At 43.3% G+C, this 27811-nt stretch overlaps 1 protein-coding gene across 4 annotated transcripts in view; it reads right to left on the bottom strand.

Moving 5' to 3' along the window:
- Positions 1 to 27811, bottom strand: part of LOC135948114 (inactive dipeptidyl peptidase 10-like) — a 159733-nt gene that overhangs the window by 115983 nt on the left and 15939 nt on the right. Inside the window, exon 1 of one of the 4 annotated variants that reach the window (XM_065497208.1) lies at positions 14213 to 14624. The exons of 1 other annotated variant lie outside the window; for it this stretch is intronic. In XM_065497208.1, the coding sequence (XP_065353280.1) occupies positions 14213 to 14347 (135 nt within the window). In that variant the 5' untranslated portion in view covers positions 14348 to 14624. Of the gene's footprint in view, positions 1 to 5982; positions 6212 to 14212; positions 14625 to 27811 lie in introns of those variants that run through there. 2 more of the 4 variants (XM_065497209.1, XM_065497212.1) reach the window with 2 other exon arrangements.

Here is a 27811-nt window from a genome sequence, read left to right as displayed (position 1 = left end):
AAATAAAAGAAGTGAGTTCCTTTCCCGAAATCTCGATTGTTTTTTAGAACTGCTGATAACCCGACATACCATTCATCACTGCCCCATTGATAAGGCGGAAAAAAGGGAATCGAATGTAGGGCATATCCAATCAAATTTGCGGAGGAGCGATGGGCTTCTCAGACGTAATTCCACCGCGGCTATGGCCCGAGGGAGAGCAGCTTTGGCCGTAATAAAAAGGAAATAATCAGGCCGGCGCTGTGTTCCCTTGATACTCTCTCTGCTTTCGTCTCCCGCAGGCATTGTGCCCTGTCGATGCGAGTTTCCAGTCAAACGGGGAGAGGCTGCTGCCTTATTAAAACACATACTTCCGCGGCGCACGTTAGTTGTAAAGTTGTTGAAAATAAAACATGAGTCTAGCCTTGTCTGGCCGGTGGCGCACGCCCCAGCAGGCTGTCAAATAAAAGAGGCTCGCTGCCTATTAATTATGCATTATAGCGCTCGGCCGCCCGGGGCCGCCAAAATGCTCACATGCGACACACAAATTTCGCTGCCTTCGTGTCAACCTTGAAAAGTGCACAGCGCTGCTTTTAATCCCGCACTCCGCCGCTTTTCCGAAATTTCACGCTCCGTCGGCAATCACAGACAAAAGTGGAATCTTCTCCTCTGTTTTGCTGCTGAAACATGCCGGCGTTCAATTTTGGCGCTGCGCAAATAAAACTTGCACGCTGGTTAGCCGCGCAAGCCTTGTTTCTGCTGATTGTAACTTTTCCTGTGTGAAATACATAGATATTAAACTTTGTAATGCTGTGTAACACGTCTAGCGTGCTCAGCAGTCGGAGATTTCCACTCACTTGTGGTTGTATGTTCCAGAGAAATGATTATCCCGTACCGTTGAAAATCCTACATTAAATTAGCAACATCGAGTTGAAAAGCCTCCGCATCTCCTAAATTTTGCACGATGTACGAAGGAAACACCACTTAGCATTTCGGGAGTGTAAGAGAAGTAACGATGTTTTCAGGAGCTCAAAATAGCTGTGCTCTACAAATTTATTATTCTATTAGGTCTCATCAAAATTTAAATCAGAACATGTTGACTGGTGAAGGCATTCTCATGCATCACAAACCAGAGAAATTATCTAACATATCAAGCAAGCACTGGAATGAACCAAAAATATAAATTTTCATGACTATAGTGCAGACTGTTGTGGGCATTGGTGCAAACTTCTGGCAGTATAAATCTCTGACGTATCGCAGGATTTAATTTAAAAGTTGATAAGAATGACAGGAATTTAACTTATGTTGGATTTTAGACTGGAATTCAATTTTTTTATTTTGACTGTACCAATCGATTCATGAGGGTCGAATAAGGTTGAGCAGCTGAATTAGTCGATCGGCAATGCGAAACAAATAGTACCGGAAATCAGAGGAAACGTATAAATCGTAGTAGTATGAACCTAGACACAAGAACGTTACGTTAAAAAACCAATCAGAGAACCGTTCTCTTCTCTGATTGGTCACTTGCGTTCTTGTTCATACCAAAATCCGCTAAAGTAACGAATTCAAAATAACTTTTATTACATTAATCCGAAATATATACAGGTGCGATTTTGGAATACGTCAAAACATGAGTTTTAAAACAGCAAAATTAATATGTGTATCACAAAAAAACTCTCAGTATGCGATTTCCCGGCATGCATATAGAGTTGTCTTTCAAGTTATCCGGCTGCCTAAAATAATTCGACGCTTAGGAATCGATTGGCAATGTCAAAAATGAAATTCCAGTACTACTTTAAAATCTGGCAAAACTAGAAGAACTTAATTAGAAGGGATCGAGAGATTGAATATCCTTGAGAGACTGCGGTTTCATAGTTAATGGATCCAAAAAGGGCCAGATTATTGCAATATTTTGTCCACAGCAAGCGAGTGATTCATCAAAAAAGGCTTAAAGCTACACACGTTGGCAGCAACAGTGGTGTGAGAGTTCTATTGTTATTTGGGACTTAGCACACTGGCATATAAAATGTGAGCACATACATATTTACTTTAGGCTGCCGCACAGTGTGTATCGTCTGATGAACTCGGAGTCGCACATGTGAATGCTCCGTGAGTGTGTGTGCATGTATACAAACTATACACAATACATTGCATGTTATAAGCACGCAAATGGCTGCTTGTTTTGTTTGCAAACTTGCTGTTATTGCGCCAGTGAACGCGCGCTCCCAACTTTGGCTATTTGTCTGCGAAAAGCGATGTTTGCGTTTTCCCAATAGAGCTGCTGGTAAGCTTTTGCTTTTCCGTGCGCCGGGAATTGGTCTTTGCGCTGACATGCTTTTAATATTTCTCCAATTTCCTGATGCAGGAAAGCCACCGATTGAAGAACTTAGTGTCTTCTTTGTTTCTGCGGGAAAGCATACCAAGGTAATGTGAATATCTCCCTTATGCATGACATTTTTATTTTAGTGTATTTGTTTTTTAGCTAAAGATAGTTTATTGAACATAATTTTTAAACGTTGTAAGAATGAGTGAGCCAAACTAGCTACATACGGAAAAACAATCAATTAGCAAGAAATTATCTTGCCGCACTATAGGCTGCAAGGCAAACCCAAGAGTTTCTATCATCTTCAGACAGAATATTAAATAAAAAAAATGTTACCATTGCAAACCCTAAAAATGGCCTTTTGAGATATAATCACGGGTCTCAGGACTGTTTTGGGTGTCAAGATAATCTGACGAAATGCACAACATCGATCAGTCTTAAAAGATTAACTACAAAAATATTCATTTTTGCTGGACATTCTTGGCAAATTTTGAGAACGCAATATAAAAGTTAAGGTGTGTGTTGAACTCCTCTCGTCAAGCCCGATGGAATGAACACCAAATTTGAGGTAATCGGTCAAGTTTAAAGATCACCAAAGGTCATCTTTGAAAATTTCAGGGTGTTTTTTGGATTTTGAAATCAGCACCATGCTTGAAAAATCTGAAACGCCCCTCAAAAGTGTTCTCATTGTCAGGGTACATGTGACCTTGCGTAATAAATTTCAAGGTGGCGTTCGGCTTCGTTTTTGAGAAATTCAAATTTGAATCTCAAAAACACAAGTTTTTCGATTTTTGTAAATGTTGTGAGCGCCAAATCTCAGGTTCTAACCGTCAGAAATGCAAAACGTGCACACCAATCGACTTGGCTTGAATTCCCCTGGCGGGCTGAATGCTTTTATCGGGGTGCTCACCCCCTATTGGTCATAAATTCATCTCCTAATTCGGAAAGTGAATATTTTTAATCGTTTCATTTTATTTATTTTATAATATTTAGACTCTTTTGTTTTGAATGCAGGATAATTTAATTTATTGATAGTTGCAAATAATCTTTCAACAATTGATTAGATTGTGAAATTAACCAAGGGACTAATGAGGAACCCTGAGATTTATTTTTAAATCCTGCCCTCATGTAGGGAGCAAAACCTGAAACTCCCAATGGTATCTGCGGACGTACCGCAGGTAGGCGGCCACTTCCTATTGAAATTTTAATTCGGTCTGTTTGTTTTGCGCGCATACAAAGGACAGCGATCCCCTAATTGCCGCTTGTTGATGCTATTTTTACCCGCAGCGTTTCATCCGCGCGCGCCAATGGCAAAGTGCGGTCTCCGGAGACCGCCAGACTGGCTGCTCTTCATCATCGCAGCGGCGGCAGCGGCGGCGGCGGTGGTAATATTATTATACGCTCAAATGAATGCGTGACACACATATACCGCCGCCCCCAGGACGGTTTAATATCGTCCTGCCGGCATGGCGGCAGCGGAATTACGGGGGCTGATGAAAATACGGCCTGTAATCACGGTGGCCTCTAACGATCACCGCCCAGCTGCGAGTCGCGCAGATTTGACTCGCCAACAAAAAAAAGCCACTAGTTTAATTACCGTCTAATTAAGTTTGTTGCCTGGCGCGCACACCGACAAAACGAGTCGGTCTCTTTTGCTCTGCGTGTTTATTAAAAAAAATGCAACTTTTGTAAAGCAAATTGAATTTCCTCTCTCTGAAGAGCTCTTCTGAGATGAATCTCGTTTCTGCTACCTGCCTGATTCAATTTTCCTCGTCTCTCGCGCTTTATTATCTTTTTAATTAGCGTGCGAATCCGCTGGCCGAGTGGCCGAAATTTAATCGGCGGCACGAAAGGCCAGTAAAACGGCCGCTGGCCCTAATTAGACGTCGCCGAGTGGCGAATGCACATAAAAGCAGTGAATATTACGGACAGGCGTTGTAAAAATGACATAAACACGCTTCTCGCGATTATTATTACGGCGGAACGATGATGGAGTGTTGCGGAATGGCGCACGGCTCCGGCGTCATTAAGGGAAATAACAAGACGAGAAACTTGATAGGTACATAACGAGAATTTCATTTCGCTTTGTGAAATTCGCCGATATCGCGTTTCCGCACGCCGTTCTTTGTTCCTCTCGTCTTTGTAATTGAGGCGCCGCCAATTTATCGTTTTCTTCTCGTCTCTCCTCGCTGGCGGGTGCATGTGTGCGAGCAGACGGACGGATAGACGGGTGAGTGGGTGGGCTAAGAAAGTGCTTTTACGCGGTGCCGAAAATGGCTACGAGCCAAAAGTGGGCCCCACACATGACTCTAGCCATGCAAACTCGGAACGCACCTGTTGCTCGCAAATAGATTCAAAAAGTGGTGCGGATAAGGAATTCACAGCAGGCCTTGCCTTGACTCACTGTCTCGATCGATTTTAATTGCCGCCGATTAACATTTTCTGGTTTATACTTGTGGCGTGCAAAGGTGATCTTGACCCGCCTGTTCGGCTTTTCTGGAAAAGAGCTTTGGCTATAATACGACAGTGAATAATCGACGTTGAAATATATATATATTCATTAATTAACACTCTCTGAATATTTATGGATTGTTTCGGAGAATTATTGACGTTTCACAGTTAAACGATTAATTTGATCCCTCTGGTGTGTGAAGAGAATTGAAACTATCCTCAATCATTTTGAACAGCAATGAGAAATTACCGGATTTTGGTTGGAGATAAAAAATGGAGGCGCGAGAGAGAGAGCGATAAATCCGCTGTTTCTCTGACCGCGCGCACAGACGTGGTAATTTATTTATGCAAATTTGTTTAGCACAGCTTATCGCGGGGTGCAAAGTTTGTTCTGATGGGGAAACTTGGCCGCCCCTTTCTCATTACTTTTTTGATCAGCGGTTTGATGAGACGAATCGGAGCAAACTTGTCCTTTCGAGATATCTGCGCGAGAGGTGAAACTTGGTTAATTTGGAAAACGATAAAGTGAGGGGAGCAAGCAGAAATAAACAAGGCCGAGAGTGCACCTCCCGAGCGGCACGCACGTTTTGCGCTCAAGAGTGACCCAGACGCGCGCGACATATAACCTCTTCAGAGCGGAAACGGCCCAAGGGCACGGTCCAAATTATGACAAATGTCTCTGGCTTCACGCTGGCTGCGCCTCCTAAAAGTTCTCCTTATCATTATTGCCCTTTCAATATACCGGGTCAAAATTTTAGCATATTTATAACTACGAGCTAATAACAGAAATATTTAGGAAAAAGCCGGACCCTTCCCATAATAACTTACTTCTGGCTGCCCACAGAGATAGATAACGAAGCTTTGGAAATCGATCAATTTACCCTTTCCTTATCAACGCAGAGCGCTTTTGTTGTGAGAAATCGATTCCAATCAAAATGGAGAGTGAGAAAGACGGATTTGTTTAATTCATGACTCAAAGGGGGGAAACTCACGTGTTTATCGAGCTGAATTATCTTTCCCGACGCAATACTATGGCCTATAAAATACTTGATGAAACATTACGTAATGGTGAAGACAGGCATTATTTTTGTCAAGGCAGCCCTCATTGTCAGTGACACGAGTGAATTTGAATTTCAAGGTCAGGCCGCGAATGACGTGCACGCGCACACACACTCAAAAAACTTGGTGAATTGCAAGAACAAGCAATAGTTTTCCTCGTAAGGACGTCTTACCCTCATGAATTTGGCTAGTTTTCTTTCCTCCGCTTGGTCAATTTGGCGCTGTAGTACATTCGGCATTGTTGTCGTCGGGGTTGAATTAATTGCCACGTGAGAGAGGGTGTGCGGCGCCGAACGGGTAGCCGGCCGGCGACGAGCTTTCGGCGGTGCGGCGACGCGCGAAACGGCAGCGGCGGCGAACGAGTCGGTCGGTCAGCAAGACGGCAAGATGTTTCGCCCCATTTCATCAGTTGAACAATATAGGGAGTGCGAGCCGGCGAGAGCGCGTTGGTAAAAGCAGGCAGAGGATCCCAGCGCCACCATGCAGCGCCCCCGCCCTCCCTCCCTCCATCTGGATCCAGCCTCCCTGCTTTGCGACCTTCATCCTGCCGAATCGCGCTTTCCCCGCGCACAACCATCATCGTGTTCTAATTGCGTTTTTAATTTAATGCCGCGCTGGTCGTGCAAAATTCACGTCGCGCGCGCGTTACGCGTTAATTAACTATATGCCAAGTGCGCGGCTCTTCAGTTTCTGCGGTTTGCATTTGCACTGCGCGAGCGTGCAATTGTTTGTTAAATTGCACGCATTTTGCGTAAGTAGGCTTATTAAATTTGCAAGAGGCGACAATCAATAAGCGACACGAATGTGTCAAGGTCAATTAGGTCGGCCGTGTTTTACGCCGTTTGGCAGCTGGCAATAAACGTTTGTGGTCCCATTGTGAATTATTTCAGAGCCAAAAAATAATAACACTGCATGTACGTCAATTGAATATTGATCGATCGATACAATTATTTTTATGTTTCAGACTCAGTTAAAATCGTGGAAAGTTGCATTCGCTGAAAATGTTCTGGCACGGACACAAAAAGGAGAAATATTTGTGCTGTGCTTGCAGGCAGTTTACAAAAGCGTGCCTAAAAATACACACATTTCATTTTTGGCCCCTTTTATTCTCTTGCATGCAATAAACCCTCTTTCATTTTACGCAAACGCAATAGTCGCGCGCGATTTTTTACGCTTACGCTATAGTGTTTCGTGATTGCAGCAGAGAGTTTGTTTCTCCGATCGCAGAGGACAGAGGTAAACATTTTCGTGGCTGTCGTAAAATGCCGATTGGAAGTCCAAAGGTGCTGAAACAATAAACTGTGACTCTCATCGCCGATCGCCGCGCCTGCTTTTCTTCGGTAACAAAGCGGAGTTTTATGTCGCGCGCTCAATTCGACTTGATCAAAGTGCCATTATTGGTAGATCGACCTGCAGCAGAATCTGGAGGCTGTAAAAAAGCAATCGACACTCGCACACACAACTATTTCCAGACAGCACAACCATCAACCGGCTGCTGACTGCTGTTTGCGGTTGCTGCTTCTGAATTTAGTGCACGAATTTTAGGGCCGTCAACCAAATCCATTACGCCTCTCTGTCAATAGTGCTGAATTATGCAGGCATTAATCACCAGATTAAGTGCTCAATTGTCCGCAAACAAAACACCAATGAATATTCCACCAGCCCAACTGGGAAAAGTCCTGTTCGAGCAGGCAAAGTAGTTGCTTGTGCCTTGAGCATATCTAATTCCAGCGTCTGCGTTTGTGTATTTGTTCAACAGCGCCGAGATAAAGTCAACTCAGCGACAAATCAGTCAACGCGTCTTCACTTCGGCGTGCCCCGCTAATGTCAACTGATTATCTCGAAACTTGGGCCGGGATACATTTCGCTTGCGTATATGTAAACTAACACGACTAACTCTATTTCGGTTTAATTGGGTACTCGGATTTGCCTTTGGAAATGTAAACATCAGAGCGCATTTGAATTTGTGTTTGTTTCCAAGAGAGCTTTCGGTGTGTGCGCTCGAGTTGATTCATGAATATTGATTTCGTCATGTATTTTCCGTTGTGCCTAACTTTGGTACAAGTTGATTAAAAAATTAACTTTTTGAAAAAGATGAATTTCGCAAGTTTTAAATTATGTTTTAATTTAAATGGATATGTGTTTTTCAACAAGGTCGTAATTATTCGCATCCACTCAAACATCGAAACTACCAGCGTTGCTAACGCAGTTCCTCTGTAAAGAACTTTACGTCTCTCTCGTCCTCCAAACTTGTTTCGCACGAGTCGCGGGCGTAGATTTAGTTCTGTGAAGATGCTTGTTGAGTCCGCCACCGCGAGGCAGCATCTATCCATCTGCTCTCTCATTCATACCCCAATATCCAACTCTGCAGTTTTTTCCCAATCATGCCGTTGCGCGCAGCAAATGATCCCAATCCAATCGACTGCCAGCACATTTGATAAGGTATATTTTTTGTATCTCGTGTGCCATTTCAAATATTGATAAGCGTTGGCCGTATGGTTGGTTGTAATTGAGTAAACTGCGGACGCACACACGCGCGTTTAAATTATTTTACGCTGACGTGAATGACATCGGCAGCTCAACTTTTCAACGCACATTTTCATTAGCCTCGCCTTTCCTCGGCCAAAATATATTTGACAGGTTTATTCCGGCCAGAGCTATTTTATTTTTAGTCAATAAACTGGAGGCGGAAGCACGATTTTAATACATTATCCACGAATAACGTCAATGAGCGATGAATTATTTATTAGCGAATAAGGAAGCTAATCTCATTATGACTTTTTATCTAATTTTATACGACCGCGACTGAGGGAAAATATTGCGCTCGCTCGCTCGCTCATTCTACTCTACGCGGTGGAGTGTAGCTCACTTGAGTTGCAGCTGACTGATAACAGCATCCGGCTGTGCAAATGCACTCGCACAGACAGCTGAGGGTTGGTTGCGAAAGTCACGTGGTGACATACATAGTCCCTGGTGCGTGCGCCTCCAGTCGACACAGTAATTAAATCGGCAGTCAGCTCACCCGCCGAGCTCTCGTTGCCTGCTCTTTCGGCTCGGCTCGCTCGGCAATCATCAGCGCGAGGGTGCAGCGGTTGCATACACAAGCAGGCGTGTTTGTCATAATTAAAGCCTGTTTTGTTTCGTCCCTCGCCGGCGGCTGTTGCGCCCATTTGCCTCCCACATGCTTGCAAAATTCAATTGGTCGTCGACGACAAGGCACAAATTGTTTTCATGGTGGAATCAATTATTATTTATTGACGAGACATGTGGGCCAGCCAAGTGTTAAGAATCTCCAGCTGCTGTCGCTCCTGCCTCTGCTTGGCCAACTGTTCCTTCTCCTTCCGGAACTTGTTCATGCCGTTCAAGAACTTTTTCCGGGACACATCTTTGGCCCTTGTTTGTTGGAACCGTTCGATCTGCCGCACTCTCTCCATCTTCCGCTGAAGACCATCTTCCTTCTTTATCCACCACTCGTCCATCAGCTGGCCGTATCGGTGCCAGACCTCTTGGAAGTGTTTTTCCTTCAAAGCCGAGCACTCCACCTGTCGCTGCTGACTCTGCCTCGCCACCACTCCCCTTTTCAGCTTCTGGTCGCGTTCTTCGATCATCTGAATTTTCTGCCTGATGAAAAAACTCGGTCTCTTTTTTCTGCTGGCCAAACGCGAGCCTGGCGGAGGGAGAACCCAGTAGCTAGGCACGTCGTCATCTTCATTAGGGTTTTCTCGAACGCTTTCGGTTGAACGTTCGGTTTCGGAATCAAGGCTGCCTCCAACGAACGCCAAAGTCAAGGACGACTCTGCCTGTGTTACCTCTGTAGGAGTCCTCTGAACAGGAGTCCCTGGAGGCGCCGAGGGCTGGTCAGACCCAAATGACAGGTGGTTGCGGCCAAGAGGAGATGAGTCTACAGACATGACAGGCGATTGACCCAGGATAAAGATTCTCTGTGGACTGGGGGAGGATTTGCTGCTCGAGAGTGGCGTCGGGGACTTTTTAATGCTCTCTTTTGACTTGACACTTTCTTCCTCCACTAATATTTCACTCGCCTTCCTCTCCAAATCTTCTAGCAGGGTGTTTTCACTCTCGGTTATTTGAGGAGATTTGTCCACAGATGTTTCTTCGTCAAATTCTCTCACTGAAGGGGAGTTTTCGGCATCTTCTGGCTCAAGTACTTCCTGGTCCACAGCCACTGTAGGAATTTCGTCTTCTGAATCTTTCAATTCGTCATTCCTTTCTTCTAGTTCATCAGGATGATGCGTTTCTCCCTCCTCAATGTGACCAGGATGTTGTTCTTCGTTTTCTTCTTCAATGTTTTCGGGAATATTTCCTTCAATTGTTTCATCTTCGCGAACCTCGAAATTTTGGGCTTCCTCATCTTCATCAACGTTTCCAGAAATCTCTGTTTCAGACAACGGAGTCTCCTGAAAATCACTCATCTTAAACCCCCAAACAATGAGTTTGGTTTTAAAAAACGGAATTTATTTTAGCTTAGTTGTAATAAAAACGATTGTTTAAGATAACAAACCTATTTTCCCCCCATTGTGATCAATGACAAGCAAAATTTCCAATAATAAACAAGCTATGAATGATGGAGGCTGACACGTTCGTTGTTTTTCCCTACGGAGCACGCCCCAATGCTCCCCAGCAGCATCCTCCTCACGTCAAGAGATTATTGAGGTCAAGTATTTGGCAGGCAAAGCCCCTGAGGCGAGTCAGTGGAATATGCAAATATGGCGCTTTTCGTTTTGCATTTCGCGAAGCACAGTGAAAAATAATAAATTATGCGAAACTGTCTGGCTAAAAAGTTAGCCAACGCTGCGATTCAATCATTTGCTACACCCGCGCCGTCACCAAAAGGCAATAAAAAAGGCTTCTGACGTTGTGCTCAATAAATATTTCACGCACTGACGAATAGTTAGTTGTCACAGTTGTCCCAAGTGAGCAAACTTCCACTATTTGCGCCGGAGTTGCAAGCCCATAAAAAATGAATTGCGCCCTCGCAAGAGCGAACTCACTTTTTACACAACAAAAGAACGGTCTGGTTTCTAAATGGGCTTTCCCCTAAATAAATCGGTGTGTTTCAGGTCAAAAGTATCGCACGAATCTGTGATGTTTCGAGGCCGAGTCCCGTCATAAACATTTTATGTCAATATTATTTGCTTCACGAGCCGCGCAGTCAGTCAATATCACCACTGTATTTATTAATATTTATTGAGCCCAATTGGCACAAACTGTTTACACAACGTCGGTTGAATATGTGTGTTCTCTTCGATTGCATTCTCTAGCCTCAAAATGACGTCTACCCCATACGCAGCTGGCTACAGTTTACACAACAAAGGCAGCTCAAAATTCATTTGTTATTCTTCCGAGATAAAATCCAGGGGCAAGAATTTTTTACAGTCTTCAAGGTAAAGCTTTTTACAGAAAATTCCTTTTTTAACCTTTCCTTGAAATAACAATTTGGAAAGGCTTTCCGGGTTGCCGTTTTAATTTTTGTGAAAATCGGCTTAAAAGTTTGCATGCTAATCTCCCTACTGTAAAAACCACGATTTATTTACCATATTAGGGAATTTTTACTCTAAACCATTGGATAGATCGCGACGAGAGTGATTGTAATCATTTAATTTTTCGATAAATTTGGTCAAATCTGAAATTTAACTGTTCCTTGGTCCTGATTTTGGAGACGAACTGTTGCTAAATTTCACAAATGAACTATTCTGCTTCATCGAATTGAGGTATAGTTGAAACTTCTGGCTGACAAACACCTTTCAAAGAGTACTGTACTCCAATCCAAGAAGCTGGCAATTTATTAACGCGCTCCACCATTAGAAGAGAGGCGCCAAAATAAATAAACAGAACAAACATGCCTCTTCAAGAGTCAAGACTCATTGAGCGAAAAGAATGCAGAGTGCTGAATTAAATAAACAGCCGGGGAGCAAACTTGGCGCTTGCGATTGTTACAATTGCTAAAACGCTTGCTCGCGCACTCGGACGGGAGAAAAGTGCAAAGCCATTTTGAAACTAAAAATTGTGAATGCAGGGGCTTAAAAGGGCCGTAAATAAGACGGAATTGTGGAGGCGGAGAGAGAGAGAACGAGCGTGGAAACAATACAGAAAAAAGGAAATCCTTTCGCTAAACGCCTTTTGGCATTGTACAGGAGCGAGAGAAAGAGAGATGGGGAGGGGGGCGGTTCCATTTTGGTCCGTCGGTCAAAAGAATTTCAATTAATGACGGCCGCAAAAAAGCCCTGAGCGCCGACTTCAATTATCAGGAGTTCATTCCGCATGCAAAGTTTCGCCGAAATTTCTAATTTCCTGTGTCAAAAGAGTGATTATCGATTTTACGATGTACCAGCGTGTATCTGTATCACGTGAGAATTTTTCGCGTGCTCCGACTGAGCAGCCGGTCGGAGCAGATCACATTGCAAATAATGGCACCGCTGCTGGCATGCGGTCGGGCATCAGAGAATTGGCGACGCATTGGCAGTGTCATATTTGAAGCAAGACTGATGGAATTTATTTGAATATTGATTGAATAGCATTATACCGTCGCAAATGATGATCAGCCACGGTTTATTCCCTGGTGCATGCAAACACCGTGTTATCAGGTAGGTATTGAAAATTTGTGAAATATTGTCTAAAATAAAGCTGAAAATTTCAGCGGTGAGCATAAATTGTAAAAGCACGATTTATTTCACAATTTAGCGAATTTTCCTCGTTATTGCACACCATTAGATAAATTGCGAGAAATCGAAATTAAGCAAATAAATAATTATTTTTTCGATAAATCTATGTCCTGATTTAGAAGCTAAATTTCAGAAGCAGTAAACTACTTTCTATGTCCTGCAATGCTCTGCTTTAATTCGATTGCCGTGCGCGTGTCGTAATGTTTCGAGATGACACAAAAATCGGATCGATGTCCCGCCTTCCTCTGCTGCTGCTCACGTCATTTCCATTCATGTGTCAGAGCTCAGCTCAAAGGACTCGAAATAAATTAGTTCAGTGAACGGGAGTACACAACGGTAGGTTCAAAGAAGATTGCCCCCTCGTGTGCAATAAGGTGGAAAGTTTCTTCAATTAATTTGTGAATTTGAAAAGTGCGCACTCTTTTGATGTTTCGGTGAAATCGCAGGAGGAACGGAGTTGATGGGAAAAGTTGGTCAGTTATTGAGTAATAAAACGGGAGAACGGCTCTTTTGACACGCCCTACTCGTATATAAACTCTCGCATCGACTGGTGGCTCCGGTTGTTTAACAAACAATGGGATCATCACGGTGCATCGACGCTGTTCGTATTGTCAGGTGTCATATTGGAAATCGTGCCTCCGCACCAGCAATGAGAGATAAATCGATAAAAACAAATAAGTACCGCCTGCTGACACACAGGGCCACATGGCTGCAGTGCCCAATTCAATAGGCCTCTTTGCCTGGCACGTATAATTACTTGTTGAGTGTGTTGGCAAGATATCAAGTGTACGATAAAAAACCGACGCGTGCTCACATTTGAGCTGGAAAAGGACCTAACGTCACCGGTGACGCGTTTTAATCATGGTAATGTGATGGGAAACAGTTACAAAGCATTTCTTAAAATACAAACAACGATTTCATGCTGGAAAAAAATTGGGAGAGCTTGTTTTTTGTTTACCAAGCGACGAAATACAGAATTTTCCTGCTAATACATACTTAAAGTGAAGCTGTACAGGCCAAAAATCAAGAACATTTTGCACTGTTGGCTGTAGAAAAGGGTTCATTGTGAAATTTAGCAACAACAATGTAATCAGGACCACGGAACAGTTAAATTTTGGAACGCAAAAAATTCCCGAAATTGTGATATAGATCGTGGTTTTACAATAATTGACGCTCCTGTTGGATTAGCAATTAGCAAGCAAATCTTTAAGCCGATCTTTTTTTAAATTTTAAACAGCAACCTGGGAAATCAGTAAAAACCAATGATTCAACCCACTCCAGATGGCTTCAAATTACATAAAAAATTATTCGGATTGTGAAGGGCAAAAAATAAATTACGTCACAGACTGACAATGAGGATAGAATAGCTATGCAACGCTCTCGACCTCAATGCCTTGCCGGTTGCATACTTTCATACACATGCTCTTCGGAATCTTGAATGAACGCGTCATTTATTACAATTATTATGCGTCGGATCGGGCTCGTGGAGAAAATTGGTGCGTCGAACCCGAGCCCGTCGGGGCCATAAATCATTCAGGCCGTCAGATCGTAACAAGTCTATAATGATTCATTATTTCAGCGCTGTCAGGACTAATTTTTTGCCGACGCGCGCACATACACACACACACCATGCACATGCTGTCGCCGGAGAAAAACGAGACAAAATTTTAAAACACATACAATAAAAAGGGCAGGCTGAGACAACAGAGAAACACCTCACCCCACATACCCTTGTACGTCCAAGGAGCAGAGCGTCCATCTCGCTGTCCGGGACGGGGTTGACGGTGCCCGCCGCCCCGGAGATGGTGGACACCACCTGGATGGGGGCATCGTCCGTGTCGGCGACAGCGTACATCTTTCGGGCAGCGCGCGAAATTTACCGGCACATGCTGCCGCTCTTGTCCGGACAGTCGGGACGAAGCGACTGGTAGGTGGCGCGACCAACACGAGCGGCGCTAGCGTCGCCGGCGTGCACCTCGGCGGCCGTTGTCGCGATGTGGACGGTTCCGATGCGGACGCATTCTTCGAGAGCCACTCGAAATCGATCCGTGGTAATTATTGTGACACGCGGTTTGATTGCAACGCGGAGCACCAGCCGCCGGCCCGCCTGTTGTTGCCGCCGCCGCCGCGCTCGCTCTGCTCTGCGTGCTTTATGACATGGAGAGCGAGTCACGGAGATACAAAACCATGCGCCGCCCGCCCGCCCGCTCGCTCGCCCGCTCGCTCGCTCGGTTCAAGCAGGCGGCTTCTCACCCCGAAACCCTCTTCGCTTGCGCGCTGTTCCGCCCGGCTCCCGCCGCCGACGCTCTCCACACGCACAACCAACCTGCCCGCTGCTTATTAACCGCAAAAACAATGCCGCGCTAATAGTCGCCGCAGCGCCGAATTCGGTTCGCGACGCGTGGGTGGGTGGGTGGGCAGCCCACAATGACCTGTTGTGTCGCCGCACTTTCTCCTCTTCCGCCCGCCTCCAGCTGGTCGGTCGGCGTGTGAGCCGACGCCGCCTCCGGTTCTCTCCAATTCAAAATAACTCACCTCTAATTGGACGCCCGTGAGCCGCTAAATTGGATCTATGGAGCCCGGCGCGCACCTATTTTCGCAATAAACTGCTGCTTCTTCTCCTTGTATTAATAAGGGAGGCCAGGTGTGCATGCAGCCGCTCATCTGTGATGTAGATCATCTCTGCGCGTCTTTCCGAAATTGGATTACTCTCCTAATGCGTCTTTATTGCACATCTTGCCGCCGCCTCGACTGCGCCGATAATAACTCTCCCGTGCACTTCACAAAGATTTTAATCAACGTTAGCATTTGTAGATTCAACTTTTGTGGATTACACCGACGCCACTCGACTCTCCCCTGAGGGTTATTTCAGAATTTAGGTCAGATAATCTTCTTTCTGCATTTATATTAGCTACGTCCTACAAAGATGGAATATTTCTCATGTCGATATCGATTTTTTATTGATTAGTTTTGTATCTAGGGTTTGAAATCTCGTATTTCTCTGTTCCTTGGTCTTGTTGAAAATATTTGTCTAACTAAAAGAGGATTAATACTGCAAAATCCTGGAAAATGCTTGTTGCCAATGCATGAACTCATTCCTAAGGATTCAGTTGAAGCCAAAAAGTAGCATTCAAAATTATTTCAAATAGTGAGGACTGTCTCCTTATTTGAAATCCTATTTTATTTCACAACAAAGAGTTCCCTTAAAAGGTTTAATTCGCTGTTCGATAGATCTCGACGACGAGGAATCGAAATCTGCCAAAAAAAATATGGTCAAGCGCTATAAATTTTGGAAAATTTGAATTTTTACTTTAGCAATGTCATTTGTTGATTATTACAAGGTGTAGAACAAATTGTTTATCGATCAAACTGCTTATTGCATCCAACAAATCAAATATTATTCAATAATTGTCACCCTGTATCGATCATCCACTTTAAATATTTAGCATTCAATCAATGCCTTACAAACAATCATTTTTCAAATGCAATTTTCAGCTTTTTTATGCTGACTGCGGTCTGTTTAGCGATGGAAAATGTTTGCCGAATCGTGTTAGCAGGCCAATCTGACGAGCGAGAGGACTTTGATATACACTCGATGTTTGATCTAATTTACATGCTAAGAGCCAGGGGACTCGTCGAGCACCTGTCGACATCGCAGAAGTGCTGAGCTGGGTCCACTTAGGGATTAATTAGATCACCGTGTGCCAATCAATGTGCAACCTCCGGCAATGGATCCTAATTTTATTGATTTTATTTTCGCTCCCACGGCACAAGGGGGTAAAGAGAATCCGCGCGTGTAATTTAAACTATCAATCTTTGAGACGCGATACAGCCACTAGCTCGGTGCAAAGTTGCCTTTCTGTTCACGAACTTCAATTACAGCTCGCTCTGAAAGGGTTTCGCCTTTCACGTCTGCCAAGGCACAGCTTCGCTGATCAAAGTGTGTCTGTGTAATAATTTGCAGTCGTGTCGTCGGCAGGGATCGGATTTGAATGCGATTTTACTAACAAATTCTGTGATACCTAAAAACTGCCTCTTGATCGATCCGAGCTTCTAAACACACAGTCCAGAACGCGTCGGGCGCTATTTCGGAGATTACCACAGCGGGGCGCATTTATTTGTATAGCAGCGCGGCGCGAGATAGTGCTCTTGCATGTCTGCGCCGCAGAAATAGACGAAAATGAAATACAGCTCACTCACATTTCCATTATCCAGCGGCGACGACGTGCACGAATTGCCATGCAAATCAAACAGCTAATTTAAATAGTACACGTCCCTTTCTTCTCCTGCCAGCTGTTTCGCAGATCAAAAGCCGTGTGTTTGCGCCGAGTAATTGCAATCACAAGCCTGCTTTCTTTGCGTCGTACGCGTACGCGGAAAATCTGGTTCGCCGAGCTTTGCGCCGCTTGTTAGTCTCGCAGGTGAAAAAGCATGTCGTGCGCCAGAACTTGTTGATGCCTGGTTGAAGCCGGGAAATTGCCACCATTGTCCGCGACACGCAAACAACATTAGCAGGGACACAGAATATACCTGGCACCACTCCGTGCTACTTCAAAGGAGACACGAAAATCATGCAAAGTGCGCAGATCATTCATGCAAACGTCGCCGCGAGATGATTACAGACGCGATTATGCACGACTCATCAAACGACTCTTGTTTGCCTCGTCGGCTCTGCCTCGCACAGGGACTAATTGATTATAATGAGCCAATTAACAATTCATATTTCAACTATGGTGTGTGTTCAAGCTCGACAGGGGAGGAAGAGAAGGAGCTTTTCTTTCGGGATGCTTTTATTAATAATGCTACTATATAAAAATGAGGAAAAAGCTACAAACTTTCCAGGTTGCCTTTTAAAGTTTTGAGTAAATCGGCTCAAAAGCTTACATTGTAATCAAGCGGCGAGCATAAATTTTAAAATCACGATTCATTTCACAATTTAGGGAGTTTTTCCTCAAAATTCGCACACCAGTAGTACATTACATTGCGACTTGAGGAATCTAAATCAAAATTTAACTGTTAAAATCCTGTCCTGATTTTGCTAAATTTATTCACCAATAAACTCTACGAACAATGCAAAATGTTGCTAATTGTTGGCCTGAACAAATCGCAACCATTGTTGCTATTTCCAAACCTAATTTCTAACTTGAATACTGTAGTTGGCACGACAAACAGCACTCCGAGTAAAACAGCGTTGGCAAACATTCCGCGCTAAATTTCGTTAGCTCGCAGAGGAGGGCAAAGGGTGACATTCATGTCGCGACGCGCTTTTGCTGCAAATTTGTTTGCTTCTGAAGAGGTGCTCGATATTCTGACGACACGCAGTTTGCTGCAAACTCGATTAGCTTAGAATTAATATCCTCCAGCAGCCAGTCTCCCATTCTATACGCGTGTAATTTGGTTAGCTCGAAGATAATTAGATTTTCAGAGAGGCTGAAGGCCTAATTTCATTTTCATGAAATTATTTAAAATAAAAACTGCAACTCGGCTGTGCGTTTCAACTGCAGGCAAGAAGAAAAACTGTTGATTACCAATAAAATGAACTTTTGCTCGCAAAACTTGGCATGCTAAAAGCCAGAGAACGAGGTAAATGCGTTGGTTGAGCTTTAAGGGGTTTGCAACATTTTTTTAATGAGTACCCTCATCATGAAGACGCATGCAGGTGGAGTTTCCCTCGGTAATTACGATAATGCACCGCAGCGGCTGCGCGCTCTGCTTGCGGCTATGCATTTTTTTTTCAAACAAAAAGTCCCGTTCCCATTGAATCTCATGCTAAATTGTTTTTAACGCTTGACTGAAATTAATTGTTATTCGTCGAGCTTCATTTGCTTTGTAAATTGAGCAGCTGGTGGATATAAAAATTCCTACAGTCGCGCGGAACAATTTCCCAGGCATGATCTGTTATTTTTTTTTTCGATTCTATTTCATGAATGAGCAATATTATTCAGCAATTGCATACGCTTTGCATATTCAGCCCGACTGTCGGACTCAAGTTGTTAAATAATAATTGTTTTTGTGCCTCTTCCTAGTTGGAATCTAATTTGCATACAAATTGAAGTCCGCGCGTGTGTTTCTTTTATTCTACAATAACAAAAGTTATAGCGTTGAAAATAGCTGCACGTAAAGGTAAAAATATCCCATTGACACGCTCTGTTACTTTACTGTTACTAACGTGTTTGCTCTAATTGAACTGAATTTTGCTGATACCAGATAGATGAGAGACGATAAAATATTTTATTTTTATTGCAAAATACGATTTACGACAGGTTAGAAATAAACATTGACGACACCTTGGGTTCTCAGATTTTAACAAAATTTGCTGGTAATCCTATATCGCTACCTAAAAAATTTGATTAAATAAATTGCCTTTTTTGCACGGGCACAAATATTTATTTCTGAGTAAAATGTACTAAATTAGACGCCAAACAAGTTGCCATTGGTGGCCATTTCCAAAAAAATCAGGCATACCCTATTACATACAATTTCGAACATCCTGTATAGCCAAAGTGTGGTTTATACACAAGGAAACAACATTATCAAAAATTGTATGGAGTTATTTAATTATTTTATCTTAAAATAAATAAACCATTCACTGATAATTTTATCTTATTTTTGAGAAGAAAATCATGTTATTGAACCCTGAAAATCAAGATTTTTTTTAATAAAACAATTTAAGTGCTAACCAAAACTATATTAAAAAAAATTCAATTCAATATATCGATGTCATTGCCGGAGGGATGAGAGCCAACCCCTCCTCCCCAAGGGTGGAAATTCTAAGTTAATTCTATTTTCTTTGAACGGGAGCGTTATTGGTGTTGTTTCAGATGTGTTTCGCCGCAAGAAACTTAATTTAGGACCTAATTTCATCGAATCTCGCACTCTCTTTGGTCAAAATACCAATAGTCTTCATGTAGGGGGTGGTTTACAATTTTTTTATAAAGTAAAAAGCTGCTCTATCTTGTAAAATAATATATGAAGGCATCGGAAAAGAGAAGAACATTTTTTTGCTCTTTTAATCCCTGTCCGAGGACTGGGAAGGGCGCGCCCTGCACTGGCACGAATGCTGAAACCCGGGTCCCAATAACACCGCGAACGGGTAACATGGGCGCAACAAGGCCGCACAGGGACCCAGCCCACTCAATGGCCACTTGCCTCCGCACCGAGGACTGTATTGAAACGCTAGACATTTGTCCCGTGAAGCCAAATCACGCATGCTGGAAAGGTGCAAACCAGCAAGTAACGCATACTTTTATTTACGTACAATATTTACGTACAATGTACGTCAAAAATACATCTGAATTTTTAGCATTTATCAAAAATAAGTTATTTTTTAACGAGGCTACACCAGTCAAACCAGCACGAGACTGGGGAGAGGTATTAAAAATTAAAATACAGAGGATCATAAATAAAGTCATGCATATTAAAATTAATAATCTCTGTGAAAGCCAGTCAACAGGCTCATTTGAATTATATTGCGAAAGTTGCCCGCCGTGCTGACTACGAAATGAGTCCGAGCGCGGCACCATCTGTGCACCGGAGACGCAACCGAGGGTCGGACAGGGCGCAGAGAGTGGCGCCGCCTGCACCCCCGACGCTCGTTCAACCCCCGGCTCGTTCGTCGGCGGCGGGAGCGAAAGTTGCCCGGCGCACGCACTCTTTGTGACCTCCGGGGACGGGCCGTATGCAAATTACTCCCAAATATCAACTGCGCTCGCCGCGAAATCCGCTCGGCGCGACACCACGGATTGTGCTCACAGGGAAAATTAGAATTTTTACTTCAGCGCCGACCTTTCGTACTTTGTGACGCGTGAACACCGTACTTAGCGGCGCTTGCCAAACGTACGGCACACCATAAAAACGACTGTTCACAGAGAACAGGTTTTTATTTCCACCCCCAAAGGATTTGGTTTGTTCTGGAAAATCTAAATGGAAGGCTTATTGTATTACGTAGAATTTGAGTTAGTCTCGTTTGCATGAAGAAATAAAAAGAATGAGACACGCAAAAAGAAACGAGATACAATTTCTTCTTATTGTATTATCTTTCAATGTCTTGTTTTGCTTCTTTTACGCAAGAAATAACCCCTATTTTATTCATGACACAATTCACTTCGTACTTGTTTTGCAGGATCTGTTTTTTATATATAAAAGTGAGATTGGAGAGTTTATGTGAGACATGATTTATACCGTCATTCTTTAACCTCTGTTCAGCGCATCCCGTGGGCTATGAGCCCAACAACTCCGGCGCGTGGATAACTCGGGGCCCGAGTGGCCGCAGAGGAGCTTGGGCCCAATCGTGGCCATCTTTTCGCCTTCCCGCACCGAGGTCTTTGATTGAAACGCCAGAAAGCCGCTGGAATGGAGCGAAAACCTGCTAGTGGCGCCTCCTACCAGCCCGTTGAGCTTTTCTAGCATTTATATTCAATTAATTAGTCGCCTTGTGCCATCTCTGATATTGGGAGATTCCAGAAATGCTTCATCCTCCTAAGAATTCGAGCCGAATGGGCTTGTTAAAATGATGAATATATTTTCGAGAGTGGGAAAAAGCAGGTAGCAAAATCTGAAAAAATCTACTTTTTCATTTTACTCAAATATTGCGAAATTTCGACATGAGTTCGCAGCTCTCCTGGGTTTTAGCAGCACTTTTTCGACGTCCCAGGAGGGATAAAAAATTTATGAGTGAGAAAGAAGCTTTCGCGCAACATAATGTATTATGTACAACGAATATCCTGCGTTCGGTCCAGAGGTTGTGCGCGCTCAATTTATGTTTGTGTTGGCCCAGCTGAAGGGGAACTTATGTTTAGCAAGAACAATTGCATCCCCAAAACATCGAGATATACGATTCAATTTCCTGGGTGGGCGCTTCCTATCATCGATTGTCCGTAAAAGGACGACAGGCATTCTTGCCAAGTGTCAAAATGATATTATAAACGCTGCTGCATGCGAACACTTCAGACGTCCCTTTGATGCGGGAGCAACCACAGAATTTCGGTCGCTGTACAACATTGAATTTTTCCCGCCCGACAAAGTGTTCTAGACATTTTTTGCTTCACGCTCTCGTAGTTTTCTTTAGGAAAAAAGGCGCGTCAGCTTTATTGTTTGAAAACAGACGTGAATAGTTCCTCTATAGTTCCGATGAAAGTGCGCGGCTGTGTTTTTTGTTTCACTGACGTGCACTTTGCAGTGAGCGTGTATATAATTGAATTTTGCCCCCGTCTACCGAGAGTGTTAATTAATTCTGCCAATAACGCAGCCATCCACGACACAGACTTTTTCGAGAGCTGCCGGTTTAGCATTGCTCCGACGAATTTGCATGCACGGCACGTTTCCGCGGACCCATACATACAAATGCAAACGCGCCAACGGTGCTGCAGGTGCCTGTTCGAGTTCAACGCTCTTTTTATTTCCGCCTACGCTGCTGTGAAACTTTGGTTTTATGCGCCATTGTGCTCAGCGTCCTTAAAGAACACTGATTTATCGCTCAGTTGCGAGGGTTTATTGTTTACACACATCCCTGCTATTCTTGGGGACATTATTGCTTTCCGTATAGGAATTTATTTTTCTCTAATAAACCTCAGCTTGCACTCTGCTCGACAGACGTTGCAATTCTCTTCTCGTGCTGGGACAGTTTCAAAGAAGCTGAAAGGAACGTGCAGAGAAAAGTTGCTGTTTCTATCTAAACAATCTTTCCGTCGCCGGTGTGTGTGCTTTACCCAATCTAAAAGCAATGAAAGAGAAAAAAGGTTTGTGCTGGTTTTTAGGTCGGTGAGTTTTTCGCTGTCAGTTGCTCCGGCTCGATATATTTTAATTGAATCGATTCCCTGGAGATGAAGCAAGCTTCGGATCCACCATTTCATTAAAAAAACCGATTCCGTTGATGGTTGCGAAAAACTTTTTTATATGCAGTCGTTTAGATTTGTTTGCACACGCGTCTGCTGAGTGGAGGCTATGAAAGACTAAACCGATTCACTTCCGATAAATTGTACCACTTAACTGAGCATTTGTTTATTTTCAATCTCAGCCCGAGTGCGATTGCCTCTCCAGACAGCTTAAAAAGGCTTCTTGCTATTTCAAAGTAAAATTTAATACCACTAACAGCGAGCCAAAAGGGTTCGAGGCCAATCGCAGAGGTGGATTCACCATTTTCGGCGCTCTTGTTATTGTTAGACAACTCCTCCGCGGAATCTCGTAAAAAGTTTCAAGCAAAATGAGTTATCTAGCTCGTGGCAAAGTTGCTTTTCCCACGTGCCATGTGTTTGGTGAGTTAACAAACTCATTCGAGAACAAAAGACGTGTTGTTGTAGTGACGTGATTAAAAATAAAACGAGCTTTCTCTGCGTTAATTGAAACGCACTGTTGCGAATCCTCAGAGGCTCAGGAAAGGCACAATGAATATTCTCCTCGGAGGTTTGTTTTCTTTCACTTTCAAAGGCACACCGACCGTCAACAAGATTTGCTTGTCTTTAGCACAGCCACCTCGTTGATGTGTGTGCGAGTGCATAGCATAAAAGATCGCTCATCTGCCGCCGCGTGTAAAAATATAATTTAACAAGCCTGTCAGCAACACAGGACCGTCGAAATTGGGTTCGCTGCGGCAGTTAAACTGAATTTAGGGCCACTCGACGCGCTCGCTCGCTCGTCAGCATCCGAGAATTTTCCTCCCTCGCCCTCCGCGTCCTCTGCGCGCTTATTTACGAGAATGACCCTCTTACAATCCCCCGTCGAATAATATTGTGTTTCAGGCAGGTGGCACGGGCCGAAAGTTGCCCTCGAGTGCACCACTTCATTAGCCAGACGCACGAATTCCTCCAACTTCCCACTTTTCCAGCCGCACCAACAGATAATGTTACTTAATGATGATTTTGTCGGGCAAGATTGCAGAGTGCTCCGATCTTTTATTTAGGATGCAATTTCCTTGTGTTGATGTGCTGGAGTCTGGCAATTTTTCAAATATATTACTGTCGAAGTTTATTAAAGACAGCCTTTGATGAAGTTTTTGAGCGCACCAATCGATTCTTGAGGGTCGAATTAAGGTACAGAGGATTTTTTTCCGACGTTAAGCGTGACGTGCGTAGCGCAAGTAGAACTTTTTTTCCCACCAAACAATAATACATAAATATATGAACGTATATGCGAGAAGTGCGCATGCGTCAGAGCTGGCTGGATCTGGCAAAGAAGTCATTCGTACAGGCGGTCTCTCTGCAAGTGCTCAAACCAGCTCTGACGCATGCGCAATTCTCGCATTCATATTGTTTTGGCAGGAAAAAAGTTATACATACTTGTGCTACGCACGTCGCGCTGGACTTTTTGGTCGGAAAATTATCCACTTTACCTAATTCGACCCTCAAGAATCGATTGGTGCGCTCAGAAACTTTTTCAAAGACGGTCTTTAAAAATCCCATGACATAATTTTGAACGACTTTATGAAAAATCCTTTGCTCAAGTGCTTTTGTTTAAGGCTTACGTATAAGGTTGTCTTATATCACGAATAAATTTGCCGAGATTGACAAAGTAAAATTGATATCAAACCGGTTTTATGGGCACGGCTCCTCCTCAGATATATCCCGAGAGCGGCAGTACGAATTCTAATACGCGCCTGGCAATATTTCACGATTCCGAGTCCGCGCGGAAGAAGCGGCGCACCGGCGAGGCATTAATATAGTACCCGGCCGGCATTAGGTACACGGAATTCGTAAGTAAGTGGTGGTGCGCGGGTGGAGTGTGCCGTTGCGAATACCAACAACCACTCCCTCGGCCGAGTGTGCCGGAGAATTCTGAATAAAATGTCGGAGTCTGCCTGCGGCGGAGGCGGCAGTCTTGTTCAATACGTTCACTAATATTGAGAGGTCCCACAGGCACGTACGGCACAAACCTGTCAGTTGAGAAAATGCGTCGATACCATTCAAAACACAAGCAGAAAATGTGCACACAGTATGTAGAAAGTCGTGAAATTTAAAATAGGCGCCGTCCTTTTGCTTTTTTAGTTTGAACCAATCAACGTCAGGGGATTAATGAGATGGGAGGACAAAATTGGCAAAAACTCTACGAAATTTACATATTTAGATTGCATAGCAAATTTTTTTCATTTTTCGTATTTTACGCCACAATTTTGAACACTGCTTTGAGACATAAACTCTTTAGCTGTATGTATTTTACAATTCTGATGTTTAGAACCCGAGATTTGGAGTTGGCAGTATTTGCAAAACACGGAAAATTCGTATTTTATCGAGTTTATAAAGAGCAATTTCTCGAATACCTTTACCTTTTTACCAAGGACATCAAATTTTATGATAATTCTATTAACTATAATTTTTTAAATAACAATTCGGGGAGATAGCTAGGGTTGTGCAGAACCTATTATCGATTATTTTTTCTTTTGCGTTTATGATGTCCGGACTATCAAATGAGTACGAATTTGTAAGCATTTTGACTGATTTTCAAAATCGGATTTTTTCCGATTATTTCATCCAAACCGACTATTTTTCGATTATCACCCATTTAAAAAGCGATTATTATCTGATTTTGAAAAAATGGGGATTTTCTCATTATTTCGTCGAAAACCGCTCAACGTGATTCAATGTTTTAAGCAGCAGAGAGGTGGCCGAAACTAATTTATTAAAGTATTCTTGATAAATAGCATTCTTTAAAATTCTGAAACGGGGTGCACTGCACCCCATTTCAGTTTTTTGAAATATACCGAGCATTCTTGAATAATAGCGTTTTTTTAAAGATATATATATATATATATATATATATATATATATATATATATATATATATATATACACACACAGTATATATGTATTGCCTTTAGGAACATATGAAACCGATTATTTGATAGATTATTTGCCTCTAAATTTCTGACTATAATAATCGATTATTTCTTTGCTAAATCGATTATTTTTGCACATCCCTAGAGATGGCACACTAAGGTCTCAAAGTTTTCCAAAACAAACTGTCAATTTTTTGCTAGTCATACCTGTAGTTAAAATCCAGTTTGAAATTTTCCGTTCACTATACCCGCTTAAACCTTTTCTCATTGAAATTATGGGCCAGCGGCACTGCAGAAAAGCTATTCAAGAACGCCGATTAAATTACAGAGTAAAATTGAGACTTAATTTAACATCTGAAGCTGTGTTTTCCCATCTGATGAACTTTTTCGCTTAACAGCCTTTCGAGTTGCTAATCATTTCTGGCTCGTAATTTCACTCGGCGGGCAAACAGTAAAAAAGCTCTTTCACGAGCGCAGTCAATTTATCTCCATTAAAAAGGCTTTCCTTGAACAAAGATTGCCTCGTTGGAGCGTGAAATATTAATCGACTCGGGAGACCTCTAGTGCACTTTCCGTCCGATTTTCGGTTCAAACAGGTGTCGCAAAAAAATCACGTCCGACGGAAGGGCCGCCAAGAGGGTGTGAACAACTCAGCGCTTTTGTTAATTAGGCCTCTGGAGTTGCAAGAATCCGGTAACAGCCCCTTCCCACTGCCCTCCATCCCGTTTTATGCTTCGATCTAAAACTTCGAAGCCTCTCTGACGGTTCTTGTACTTCAGCGTCCCAAAAGGGTAAAAAAGCATTGCGTCCGTCGAACGAAACTCATGAATAATTCGCGCATATGAGATGGATTCCATCGCAAATCTGCAGCCACGGCTTTTGAAGGATAAAAAGCAGCAGTTGCGCAGGTGGCAGGGCAAACTAGTCTCATTTGTTCTAAAAAATTACCTCCGCGCGCTGCCGGCTTTATCTGCACGCCCCGGCTCTTATTTATTAGCACAGTCCTCTGCAAACACTAAAACAAGGCTGCGAACTCGAGCATAGGAATATCAAAGTCGCTTTTATTGCAGTCAGTCTCTCGAAACAAATAAAGCAGCCCCTATATAGGTAAATTGTGCGCCTAATCAAATTGTGCAGCCCTTCCCTAGATACTAAGAGAGGAAGTGGGAGTCAATTAGTGGAGTCGGAGTGCAGGGGAGCGGCTGGCTGAGCTGTGAAGCTTGTGGATTATCCTTTGCTATATCAGGGATGGATTTTTCGCCTCATAGGATGAGAGAAAAGTTTTTGAGAAAGCAGAAAGGGCCAAATTGAAGCTTCGTATTAACTTCAAGTTAGGTTGAAATTAAAATTGGGGGTGAAGGATAAACACCCTCAAAACCCATCCGCTGGTCAGATTAGATTGAAAAAAAGCTAACGGTTTGTTAATTTTGCAATACTGAGAGTTAGAATCAGAGATTTGGTGACATTTTCGTCAAAAAAGGCAGGAAAGGGCCAAATTGAAACCTATTTTATTAGGGTTTGTATAAACTTCGGGTTATGAAGTGGTTCGTTGAAATGGAATGCATGTTCCAGGCGCAAGAGAATCGCGTTCGCAGCAGCATTTCATCATGTCCAGCTCATAAAGTCGCAAATAATGCCGATACTGTTGTAGCATGCACACATGCTGCCGCGATGGGGCCTGTAATGCAGCCATCGATTTCCGATTTCGCCAAGCTTTATTCGGGAAACAAATTCGGCTGTCAAAGTGAAAGCAGGAATCGGCTCGCAGTGACAACATAAAGTTTGTCGGACCGAAGGACTGCACAGAGGACGAGCGAGTCTTTTTATTCGCGTCGGCCCATTGTGTGCGCCGACATTTGCCTCTAGTATTAATATAAACTGAAATAAAAAGCCTGCTTGTCCAGCAGCTGCGAAAAGAGAGCTAAAATCTGCCGTTCCGTACAATAGTCGCTCGGTTTATGTTCTGTCATATAGAAATGGAGCAAAATTCCAGCGCTTGAGCACACACACGCGCGACCCGCCGAAGGGGTTGCCGGGAACGGTGCAAAAGAAATGTTATGAGAGCAAACTCTGGCGCGCGTTTAGCAGTATACTATATACCGGCTATAAAAACACAATAGAAAAATAAACGGTCTGTGCGTAATTTCGGCGTACCGACCGGCGTACCCAGAGTGCAACTAAATGGACTCGAGCGTAGTTGGAAAGAGATGAAGGCGACAGGTCGTTTAAAAAATTTATGCACCTGAATGAACTTGAAAGTCAGCAGAGACGTCTTTTATGGCGGAGCCGAACGACGCCGAATTAGGAAATAAAAGGAGCTTGCTTGTGCAGCTCAGAGGACCATTAAGAGGTTTCTCCTTACTAAAGATGAGCGGCAAGGGGAGGAAACAGAATCTTGAAGTTCTCTGGAGAGAAAATATAATAAATATTTTTTTACTGATGGTACATAAAATGGAAAACAGCGTTAATTTCTCAAAGCTTTGATGACGTTAATGCCTCTCCAGCAAGCAAGGTTTAGTTTCGTGTTGCATTTTTTTTTAATTTTATCTAGGC

This window comes from Cloeon dipterum, chromosome 1 (assembly GCF_949628265.1).
Source record: "Cloeon dipterum chromosome 1, ieCloDipt1.1, whole genome shotgun sequence".
Classification (NCBI taxonomy): Eukaryota; Metazoa; Arthropoda; class Insecta; order Ephemeroptera; family Baetidae; genus Cloeon; species Cloeon dipterum.
Note: the sequence above shows the minus strand (reverse complement) of the source record. Positions and strands in the feature narration are given on the sequence as shown.